The following is a 12,052-nucleotide window of genomic DNA, read 5'->3' as shown; positions in this document are numbered from 1 at the left end:
CTACCCTATCCTAGTGCAAAGTATCTCATTCATTCATTGTCTTTATTCATCTTTATGCATAATGCATTATGCAGCGCTACAACATCATAACAACTTGGAATCAGCTGCACTATTCGGTCTTGACTAGCCAACAGCTCTACTGTTTGATCCAACATGTCATTTCTTTCACTGTACGCAGAGAGTTCTGTTTCAAAACAAAAGGCCCCGCTTTAACAGATGAACTCTGTGAGGTTTGGAGACAGATATCTATAATTGGACACAGCGTAGAGTGTAAAACCTAGGGTGCTTGTAGTACCTTAGAAACCCCAGCGCCTCCGAGACTCGAGGACTTTTTGCTAAACATGAGGCCCTTTTCTCCCTATATGTTGACTTCAAATGGAATCTTTCACTTTCTCTAATGCAAACAAACTGGCAGAAAAAGGCTTTGACAGCAAAAAAGCAGAGAGAGACGGGAGAGAGGCGGATAAAAGTAGTGAAAGGGAGAAAACGGAGTGAAGTCGAAGACAGACAGGGAGCAGCAGAGGGCTTCTCATTAGAGAATCTCTTGTAACGTAGAGTTTTGAAATGACAGCGGATTTACACGACAGCATAATCCGTCTGCGCTATGCCACTGCTCTGCTACCTCCTGTGCCACTCAGTGGGGGACGTCTGCTTTCCAAGAAGCAGTATTCATCTGCTGCTGAGAGAGAGCTACAGGCAGGCTCAGGCTTGGGAAAATTCACAGTCAATATAGATAGAACCATCAGGGAGGCTCTCCAATAGTGCCAAAGTTAAGATTCACATTTTTAGCCTCTGCTGTCTGAACACTTGTTCACACATATTGCCATAGCCATTGTTTTTAGTGGGTTCATATTTAAAGCCACAACTCATAATGCAATACTGTGCTGACTAACCACAGGTAGGAACAGCTGTTTGAAAAAGTTGATGAGAAATAAGTAAGTAATAATGCACGATAAGGTGTCTGGATACAAGGAAACAACAGACAAGGTGAAAGTCCACTATGTTCTTACCTCACAGTTAACTATCCCATTTTTACCTCTGCATTTAATAACATAACAGAGAGCTTTGTTTAGTCGTCTAATGTTTAAAGTTTGTTTGCAGTGAGGGTGAGTAAAGTTCCCTTCACCTGTGTGGTAACTGGTAACTCAAGTACTGTTGCCATGGTTACATTCGGTTGACTTTATCATGAGCACTGATGTAGAGATATGCCTTAACGCTAAATAAACTGTAACCATGGCGTGTCCCAAATATGACTGAATGACGATTTGAACACCAACACTCAATATTTACATTTTGAAACATTGATAAAGATTTAATGTGCAATAGCCTTTAAATCTTTAAACGCACCATTGACAACCATTTTTGAGGAATTTGTGAGTGAGATATCTACTATAAAGGGAACATTTTACAGTTAAACCCATCAGTTCTCTCTGGTGGACAAACTAATGAAGACAGTGTTTCTAAATCTCAAACCCATCTTTGATATTTCTGTACTGCAGTTATTTATCCGACACTATATGTACCCATACTGATGAATCTGGGATACACCAATAGTAGTCCTATAATACTTGCAGATTTAACTGTCTAGCTCTAGTCAAAAACAAATTCCAGCCAGCAAATCAGTATTTTCTGTGGTCATAGGGTGAATGTGATGAGCATCCCAATAATAATGGGCTCAGCAGAGAAAATAGGTTCAAATCTGCATAAGCATTAATAATTTCAACATGAATTGTTTTGTTTGAAATGTTGAAAGGAGGCCAGGGGTTATAGATATTGTGCCACTTCAGTGAATTGTTATCTGAAGGCCCAGAATTTCTAGCATCATTGTTGACTCCAACTCCTGTATGCCACCTGAGGAAATGTGTTAGGTTTGTTTTTGTTGCATTTGTTGTGTTCATTTTTGCACCTAATGCACAAAATTGATTTATAGCAAGTATCAGCATATAAATCTGTCACTACTGGCTTCCAGCCTGCTCTGTTATGGAGCTTTATGGGCCAGCTTGGAAGTCATCATTCATACTGTTTGTGAGTGCGCTGTCTGTGCAAGCAATGTTTAGCCTGTTAACAGTGTTTGACTCTGAATTAAGTCACTTTTTACAGCTGCCCGGTTGTTTGACAACAAAGACACGAAGGCGAATCAGTGATCACTGTTGCATTATCATCAAGTTCTTGTTTCATATTGTGTGCGTTTCACTGAATATCAAAATTAGAGGTGACAGACTGAGTCCTGGGGAGTGGGCTTCCCTCCCACTGGGTTGGAGCTCCGCTCTAGGATGAGGTATGATTACGAGGGAAAGGGGGGGAAAGCAGGAACAGAACGGGGAGAGGGTGGGGGTGAAACAGAGACAGACGGAAAAGGCGAGGAAGACAGACAGAGAGCAGACCGGGAGCATGTCAAGTTGCCTGGAGGGAGGTGCAATTCCTCCAAGCAACAAAGTAATCACCTCAAACAGTGTTTTAATGAGGCTGCCTGGGGAGGATAAAAACAAATTATGACATTGATGCATCAGTCTGCTGTGCAGCTCCTTGCACAGCCTGTTTTGCTCTAAAAAGAACAGTTTATGAACAGAGGCAGACTGTTTGGACTGGGGCATACATTTATTGAACCCTGAGGTGGGCTCTTAAGGTACTTGAATCCATCATTTAACATTTCAGACTTAATTTCTGAGGAATGAGAATAACTGAGGACTCATATAGGTTATCAGCCTGCTGTTTGCATAGAACTGGATGTCGCTCACCTCTAATGACTGCTTTTTTCTACTGCTTCCAAATACATTTCCAAGCCATAGTGAGCACCCATACATAGTCATGTAACTAATTGATGGTGCATGCACTTGGTGGGTGCAGCCTTGCTTGAAATTACATGTTTCTGGTCCCCCCCCCCCCCATTTGGTGCGTTCAACCTCAACCCCTCTCCACACACACAACACGTGGTTGGCTGGTGCTGCCCGTTAACGCCGGTAGTTTAGTGAACGGGAAATGATACATGACAGGTCGCTTACACACCAAGTCTTTCTCGTTCTGACGCACACACACACACACGCACACACACACACACCTCCCTCTTCCATCTGCGCTCGGCACATTTACTCCGTCACGCACATCTTGAGTTCACTTCAACCTGTGACAGTGAGCAGAGGGGCTTATTCATTTGGTTCCACCACGAATACAAACGGTGCACACCATCACACAAATCAAATAAATGGCTCGACGTGTAAACCAAGACGATTTCTCTCACAAGTCGCAAGCGTTTTATTGTGAAAGGCTATAAAAAAAAAAAAAGAAAAGAAAAAACACGACTGCTGACTTTAATTTTAGAAGGGCATTTCCGCCACAATGTGCAGATAACTCTCTTTAAAAGTTATTTCCGAGCTGCTAAATGTCACACTCCACAGGGAGAAATAATCACATGCGCAAAAGTTAATATTATTTTGGTCACTACTGCCGGAAGCATTTAAAAATCAAGAAAAAACTTCAAAGTAAATGTCTTTCTTTTTCAGAAATAATCATATAACAATAATCATATTACAGGTAAGACTCACCCGTCAAGTCGTTCCCAGTCTGTGCGGAGTGTGTGTGTATGTGTGTGTGTGTGTGTGTGGAGTGAGGGCTTCTTCACACTTGCCGATGAGAGTCCCTCCTCTCTCCGCGGTGCCTTCACTGTCCGTCTGTCCCCGTCACGGCTCAGATAACTGCGATCCAATGAGAAGAAAACATGAATCCTCCATTTAGAAAGTACAACTGCTGCTGGATCTCACGGGCACTTCATGATAAACACTCCCGTCTCCCTCTCCGTCAGCAGCGCGAGTGGAGAGGGGAGAGGGAGGGACGGAGGGGAGGTCTGCACGCACCCTCTCTCCTCCCTGTCGTCTCTCACCAGTTTGGGTACCCCTATAACACTTCAGGAGACAACATAACTCATGTTGATGACTTTAAATTTATTTAACTTTCCCTGTGGTGGTTGGATCCACAATAAAAAGTGACAGCAAACACGTGGATGAGGATTAACAAGTACCGTGATAAGCCTCGTGCACTGTTTCCAGATGTTTTTGCCCAAGCATAGTTTAAGTCTTTGGCTCAGTGTATCCATCACACACTGATGTGGGACTCCCATCAAGGTTATGGAGGTTAGAGGGGTTTGTTTTTTTCCTCCAAGGGTGTCCTTTGGAAAATTCATATTTCATTAGAAGCTATCCAGACTTATCCATAATTCAGAAACGTCTGACTGGGTGGAGCTGGTGGGTGGTCACGGGCTGGACGGGGCACCCTGGGGAGCCCAGTCACACCACCAGACTGTGACAAAAACAAAACGCTCTGTGACCAAGAGATGATGGGCTTGTTGCCAGGGAAGACAGGGAGTCCAACCCAGCAGACAGTGACAGGCTTACAGAGGCAGGGAGCGGCAGAGGTGAGCACCCTGCAGTCTGAACAGCTCCAGTAAGTTTTCAAATAAATCCTCCCCAAAAAAAACAACACACAACTGTTGTTCAAATGGTGCAAAGGAAACTACAGATCTTCACAAGCTTAAATGATAACATAAGTCAACTTTTATTTATCAAACAAACAAAACAAAAAGACATCCAAACCCTGCAAACATGAACACTAACAATAATCCAAACAGTGCAGTGCCCGGGCTCTCTGAACAAAACAATTCTATCAATACAATCAGATCTCTGCACACAGGAGATGCCAAAATAAAACTATGCGCCACTGGGAAAAGAAAATCTGTGATGTACACCTAACACCGAATGTGCATCTCCAATCACACAAAGCTATTCTGTAAGTGTATAAAGTAAATGGAAGACAAATTAAGTGCACTTACTGTAAAGAGTTTATATAAAATAATCATTGCTCACTCATTCAATGTCAGTAAAATGCTTTGTGCAAGATCACCCGCGATTAGATTAAAACCCAAAATGCTGAGAAACAAACCAGTATAAAGTGAACCATGTACAGTGAAACAGAGCACGTTATGTCCAATCATGTCCTTCATTTTCAAAGTGGATTAAAATTGCTATCCACTTTTTTTTTTTCTTCCAAATGCACGTTGATTAACGAGTAATGGGGGAAAAAAAAGAATGTTGAATTGATGCCGTGATTGACCTCGAGTGTGAACCGTTTGAAAAACGCTAATCACAGGACGGGACAGTTTAGCCACCCAACGCACAGATGATCAGTGCGCAACACCATGTTCTGTGGAACTCAACTTGAAAAGTCTGGCGTTTTACCAAGACAAGAAATTGATGACACTGATGAGGCACTACGACGTGACAAAATTGCCTTTCATTTCCTGCCTCAATCGACACCCAATTAAATACAATAGAGGACAAAATAAATGTGAAAGCCTGAAATTAATAGAATGACCAAGTGCCCTTATGCTGTAGTAAAGAAGTTAATGACATTTCTTAATCAGAGGAGCATTAGACCTGAATTGGAGTTAAAGAAGCATTGTACTCCAATGCTGAAACAACCAGATTGCTGGCAAGACTTCGTTACAAAATATATAAACGTACCTTTTATGCACAGAGAGCCCTTAGAGAGGCTAAAAACACCCCAACCAAACAAACTTTAAAAATAATTCCAAAAATAAATAATAAAACATAAAATATAAATAGGCACAAAGGGTGAGCTTAAAAGTCTCTTCCATTTTTTTTTTGTTTGGGATAATTAACAAAGGAAAACACAAAAAAAAGAATAAGTAACGTGAGCCCATGTATCAGTTGGTACTGTGAGGGTGCTCTGCTCTTCCTGTGCCACTGTGATCCATGTGGGTTAAAAATGGTTTGACCACACGACAGTGGTCCCCCTACCAGCCGTGGTCAAAGTGACGGTGATTCAACTAGTACAGTTTAAGTTGAAACCTCATGCAGTCTGGTGTTAAAATGGGTCTGGAAAGTTGAAGGGCGAGAGGAGAGCGGAGGGCTTTCTGAAAACAATGTGAGGAGTTGGGTTGCTTCCAGTCGTCCGAAACATCGAGATGTCATCCTGTCCGCATGCTGAATCACTGTAACCTGCATTTGAAGGAGCAGAGGGCAGGAAATCACGTCACGTGCAAAGAATGGGAGATTTACTGTGTGTTTGTGTAACTGCTGAATGATAAGGGAGGACAGAAAATGAATGGACTGATGCTGGGCATGCCTGCAAAACATCATAGTTGAAGGAGGAGCGAAGGGATTGTAAACAGGCTAAACAAGGCCAGGCAACCATGTGCAATGGGGGGATGAGAAGATGCAGGTTTTTCTTCCAACCAAACACCACACCAAAAATGACAGATTAACCTCATCCCCTTTTGAGAAAAGGTGTGCAAAGCCTGCTCATTCTTATCCTTCTGTGGCACACCGTTACCTGCTACATCCTTGGTATGACAGCTCTTTGTTTGGAGTAGGGTTTTACCTGGCAAGGGGCTCGGTAGCTGTCGACTACAGCACAGTCAGCATAGTCTGGACTCCACAGTCCACAAAGTTCTGGAGACAGAGAGCGACACAAAAAGCTTTTTGAGAACAGTCTCACAGACATTCTTCAAAGACAGAAACAGCTGACATGACACAGGCTCCCAACTGAACGCTGGATTTGCCAAGTACACAAAATCAACTTCAGACAAGTGGGATTATAAGAATTAATCGTTGATGCACACAGTCCATTCCTTCAGGATGCCAACACTGGCCAGGCAACACCATCTACTGGCCTGCATGAATACTACAGTTTGGGAACAAGGAAAAACATATGTAAAAAGTTATCACCTGTACACATTGCCTGTCTTTGTCACCTACTGTATTTAATTAGAAACAAAAAAAGTAAACAAATACAGCACTCAACATAATCCAGTGGATTCTGAAAATCTCCATCTGTGTTTTCATCCCACTGTCCTTACCAGGTTTTCAAACGAGAAGTGATTTGCGTTGCTTTGAAACTTAATCATACTGAAATCTACTCCTGTTCCCACTTAATGCAGAGTCACCTGATTGACAAGCTGTGTCCTCTGGTCCGCCATCCAGTGAGGTGGAGTGCACTGCATGCGTGTGTGTGTGTGTGTGTGTGTGTGTGTGTGTGTGTGTGTGTGTGTGTGTGTGAGGGGGGGGGGGGGTCAGTGGTCAAACAGGGGAACAGACAAACCCAGACTCGCCTCTACAGGAGATTTGGGGGTGGTATGGAGTGTGAGGTAGGGACAAGTGGATCTGAGCCAAGCTGAACCCTTCATCTCATATGCAGGAGCATATGTGCAGTGCCTAGGAGACATTGCATGGGACGCTGTTGACTCATTAGTGTGTGTGTGTGTGTGTACCTGGTAGGCATAGGCATTCTGTGCGTAGTTCATTGGCATCTGTGGGATCATGACCCCTCCAAAGTTGGAGTAGGAGTACGGCTGCAAAACAAGCCAGAAGGAACACTTTAAACCACTGTACAGGACGCATGTTTATACAGCAAACAGTGCCAATCAGATGTTAAAACACATGTTGAAACAGAGTGGGAGGCCAGAGAACTCTAATTCTCATGTTAGAGTCCTTGCACATATTGCACAATAAGTGCTAATATTTTTGACAGTTGGTATTGTCTGAATAATTCACCAACTTGGATATTATTAGCAATGACATTAATCATGCCATAGGCAACTTTATTTTTTCTAAATCTTTTCTGGTAAATTGAAAAGTAAATTGATAGATTGTTCGCTGCCTTGCACCTCTATTCTTGGCTGTGATAATGAGCAAACTTCCCCTCAGAGAAAATTTTTTTACACAGTGTAACTGAGAGAATAGAAAGGTGTGTATGTGACAGCCTTACTAATGCTTCACACAGTGTGTTTGCGTGCTTGATGACTTCTTTTAAAAATAATTTAATGTCTACTGGGATGAGATTCGTGATAGCTTCTCTATGTCCATGTGCGTGTTACCTGATTGTACGGGCTGCCTCCACTGAGGATGGGCGACGGTTGTGCCATACCCCCTCCCATGGGTGAACAGCAAGCGCAGTAGAAGTACTGAGTGGGGCTCATCCAAGGAGCTGGGCCAACCAGACGGGAAGGCATGGACCCTCGATGAAGAAAAAACATGAAACATGTGTTTAATGACAAAATCTTACATTTGCACTGCCAACAGTGGTACTTGCATTCAGATAAGCAGAGAGGCAGAATCTCGTGAAGTCCAATCTAATGTATTAAACCCAACAAAATTTCTTGCAAATCTTATCTTTGTACAGCCAGTACAATTGGTGGGGCAACCTCATAATCTAAAGCACTGACAATATATTGAATCAATATATAGAAATATTGATTGAAACATCTAATAAAGTTCTCTTGAAGTGTATCAGAATACATACGAGAGCTTCTTTCTTTCATGATGGCAGGGCCCAGCTTGAGTTTCCGGCCCTTAAAACTGATCTGTTGCTGTGGCAAAAAATATGAACACAGGAAATATCACTTTCAGGTGGAGATGAAAAATAATGGAACAGCAGTACCACTGACAGACACACACTCACCTCAATGATTGACTGAATGTTGACATCTTCACTGAAGTACACAAACCCGTACCTAAGAAGACACAAAGCTCCTCAGAATACAAAAACACACGTCCATTAAACAATCCCCCAGTTTAGATCCACACTTTCATACAAGTTAACTGACAAATGGTGGACAAACAATTACTGTATTCATGACTTAAGTAAATAGCTGTCAATTTTCATGGTCTCTTCCAAACCCTTCATTAAAAATAATAGGTCATACACATAAATTGAATTGTTTGAACATTTACTTATCTCTAAAAAGATTTGTTTTTAACTTATAATACTGCAGCAAAAAGAGTCAACACAAAGAAAAAAAGAAAGGCACCCACTACTGTGGCATTGTAAATGTAGCACACCTTAGTTTCTCCAGACAGCAAAACTTACCCTTTGCAGATCCCTCCACGGTATGTGATAATTTTCACTTCCTTAACAGCACCATATTTGGCAAAGAAGTCCCTCATTTCATTTTCATCCACCTGATGGTTGAAATTCATTTCAAGGGAAAAACTGGATATTAGTTGCTACAATTTACCATCTTCACTCCATTATGCACTATAGAGGTGCACCATTCAAGTACACTTCAACAGCTGCTTTCAAACTTTTTCCACCCATAAGACCATAGTTATGTATCAAATTTAATCTGTTGCAGTTATACAAAAGTTATTTGAGTCCTGATATAATTATAAGTTTCCCTAACTTAACATTCAACTGAAAGCCCAAGTTTAAACGATGACACATTCAAAGGTGCTATGGCATTGAAAATTTAATTTACAGTAGAAAAACGTTTCATCCCCATGTCTGACATTATAAAATTACATGTCATTTCCCCTTTTCACTTGGTCCTCAGTCATAAAATATTCTGATCTGCGCCATATACAGGCAAAAATAATAGTTATTCACGTTTTAACCTGGTGGTGTAAATGTAAAGTAAATACATCTGATCTCACCTTCATGTCAATCCCACCGACAAAGAGGGCGTTGGGAGTCAGCTTGCCCTCAGGCAGGATGTAGCCATTTGACAACTTCAGGGAAGGTGAAAGCTGGTTGCCGCTCCTGGGCTTGTGGATATCCTGACAATATAAACATCATTTGAATTTCAGTTGCATGATGGGAAAAAACCACAAACTCGTGCATGACCTTGAGTGCTGACTACATTTCATGGCCTCAGAAAAAGTATGAATTTAAAATTAACTACAAGCTCCTGAGACCGAAGGAATTGCGCATATTTTGAATTATCTATCTGGCGCTGGTCCACATGATGAACTATTGACTTGATAAAGTTAACTAACCACAGAATATGGATGATATTAACGCTAAAGGCATACAAGCGAACTTGTACATCTGCAGGTAACATCAGCAACAAATACCAAAATCACGTTATAATTATCTGTGTCATGAGGCTCCAATTTTGTCAATATCTGACAACATTGACAACATATTTCCGACAAAAGTGACAAAAATATGACAATGGTAACGTTAGTATACATTGTTAGAAGTTAGCTAGCTTAACTTTAATTGAATTCAACAAGCAAACTTTGATCTCTACGCGTGGAGCCGCTATTAAGTTGAGAGAAAAAGCATCGACAAAAAGACCCTCAGCAGTGAAAGGCTTGGTTATTGCTAAGGTTAGTTAGTGGTTACAAATGTTCAAACAGCATAACTGCGGTAGCTCCAACTAATGTTAGCCTAGAGCAGCTAGTGCGCCTTTTTTAAGGCGAAGATCGCTAATTAGCTAGCTAGCTGGTTAGCTAACACTAATGTTAGCACAGTACTTAGCTATGTATTGATTAAAAAGTCGACGAATGCCTTGAATTAAGCACGGCGATTGTATGGCTAGAATTGTAACAGTGCACTTTTTACCACATGAAAAGTCACTGAAACTTACCATATCTAAAATAATTAAAACTAATAAATTAGCCAAAAACACTCAAAGACAAGCTGCAGACGTTTCTTCTGTCCGACAACAACGTTACCTTCAGCGAAAACCACGCCCAGTCCACATGACTGATCTAACATCCTATCAAATGGTATCTGAAGCATACAAGTTTGAACTAACCTTAACTGACCTTGTCATCTTCACAGGAATACATGTACATGATCACGACAGGTGTAAAAATTGCTCTTGCAATTTACTGTCCTGCACAATACCTGCATAATTCCTGCAGGGTTTTCTTGGGGAACATGTTAGTCAGAGAACTGTCTTTCTCTTTGTTACTGAGCTAGTGTTGATGAATCATCATATGAACACACGTAGACTCAGTGTACAGTTTGTATGTTTGCTACAGTTGTGAAATCACAATGACATTTGAAGAACTGATTGATATTTGACCAACCTTACAGTATATCACTCCTCTCGCTCTACTTGTACTTGCTTCTTCCATTCCTGCAGTGCATTGACATAAAATAATAATGAAACTAAATGCAAGATGAAACTCACCTGAAAACAATGATTCACGCGAATTTTCCTTTGGATAACATTTTTATTGTTTTAACTTTTAAAAAAATATTTAAATATAGGCTTTGACTGGTTGCTAAACCAACCAAGAAAAAGCTGACAATCCATCAGTCAGTCAAATAAACTGATCAAATCAACTGAAGCAGAAAGCAAGTGGAGTGCCTTTTGCTCATTAGTTGAAATCTTACAGAATGTCTTTGCCCCCATGAATAAGTTAAACTTGAATTAACCTTGGCTATGGTGGCCTTAGACCTGACTATGCCCTAAACTATGTTATGCATAAAAACATTTTATCATGCTTAAACTAAGAAAGTCCACAAAGAAAATAAGAAGAGTACGGTATATTTGAATTTTAAAAAGTTGTGTAATTTCATAGTCATTTTGTGAACTGGTCCACATGGTAATAAGGTCATTCAGTGTTTTCTGAGTTTATAATAATAATTTTTTTCCTCATAAAAATGCATGAAGGCACATTCAGAGCGAGGGGCAGGATGGCTACCAGCAGGGGGCAGAAAGAAACTTCCAGGTAAAGTATCAGGACAACCCACCAAGTAATGGAGTACTTTTAATTTGAACAAATCTACTTGTATCCCTGTAAAGTTATGGTGGGATTTTTGTCTGTGACCATTTAACACTCACAAATGTGTATCCAAGCGCACGCGGCACCGCTCACCACTTAGTCTCTAATAGCAACAAGGTGGTTGGTGTTGCCATGGAGACGTTCCCGGATGAGATCAACAGTGTTTCAGTTTACAGCAACGTGATGGCTTTTCTTTCCTCAGTCAAAGCGCCGACAGGGCGAAACTTAACTATCAGGAGCTTAGAATAGCTGTCAAACTAGAAAAGTGTCAGAGTCAGTCTTCCAAACTCCGAGAGGAACGTTTGCTGCTTGCCTGCACTTTTGCATGAAACATTTAAGTTAATGTCACGCAGCAATGAATGAAATCCTACCGGTGTAACGTACAGCAGGTAACTGATAGTAACAGCGTTTCCAGTGTTTTTGTTTTACTCTATGACTGTTCGCTCATATCGATAAAATAGAAATGTTTGTCTTTCTTCATTCATACATTCAAGTTATTTGTATTTCCCCCCGTTTCACAT

The 12,052-nt window shown here is 41.1% G+C and overlaps 2 protein-coding genes across 2 annotated transcripts in view; both read right to left on the bottom strand.

Moving 5' to 3' along the window:
* Positions 1-3,595, bottom strand: part of rftn1a (raftlin, lipid raft linker 1a) — a 23,666-nt gene extending 20,071 nt beyond the window's left edge. Inside the window, exon 1 of the mRNA XM_070847040.1 lies at positions 3,543-3,595. The gene's annotated coding sequence lies outside the window, so the exon portion shown is untranslated. The remainder of the gene's footprint in view (positions 1-3,542) is intronic.
* Positions 3,596-5,968: 2,373 nt separating this feature from the next.
* On the bottom strand, positions 5,969-10,455 carry dazl (deleted in azoospermia-like). The gene is made up of 9 exons (XM_070846878.1): positions 10,382-10,455; positions 9,444-9,566; positions 8,881-8,972; positions 8,473-8,524; positions 8,314-8,380; positions 7,889-8,028; positions 7,283-7,363; positions 6,394-6,464; positions 5,969-6,011 (listed from the first exon to the last, which is right to left on the bottom strand). Exons 1-8 carry the CDS (start codon positions 10,382-10,384, stop codon positions 6,420-6,422), a joined length of 603 nt encoding a protein of 200 aa, XP_070702979.1. The 5' UTR covers positions 10,385-10,455; the 3' UTR covers positions 5,969-6,011; positions 6,394-6,419.
* Between the last annotated feature and the right edge of the window lie 1,597 nt (positions 10,456-12,052).

The sequence above is a fragment of the Pempheris klunzingeri genome, chromosome 16 (assembly GCF_042242105.1).
Source record: "Pempheris klunzingeri isolate RE-2024b chromosome 16, fPemKlu1.hap1, whole genome shotgun sequence".
Classification (NCBI taxonomy): Eukaryota; Metazoa; Chordata; class Actinopteri; order Acropomatiformes; family Pempheridae; genus Pempheris; species Pempheris klunzingeri.
Note: the sequence above shows the minus strand (reverse complement) of the source record. Positions and strands in the feature narration are given on the sequence as shown.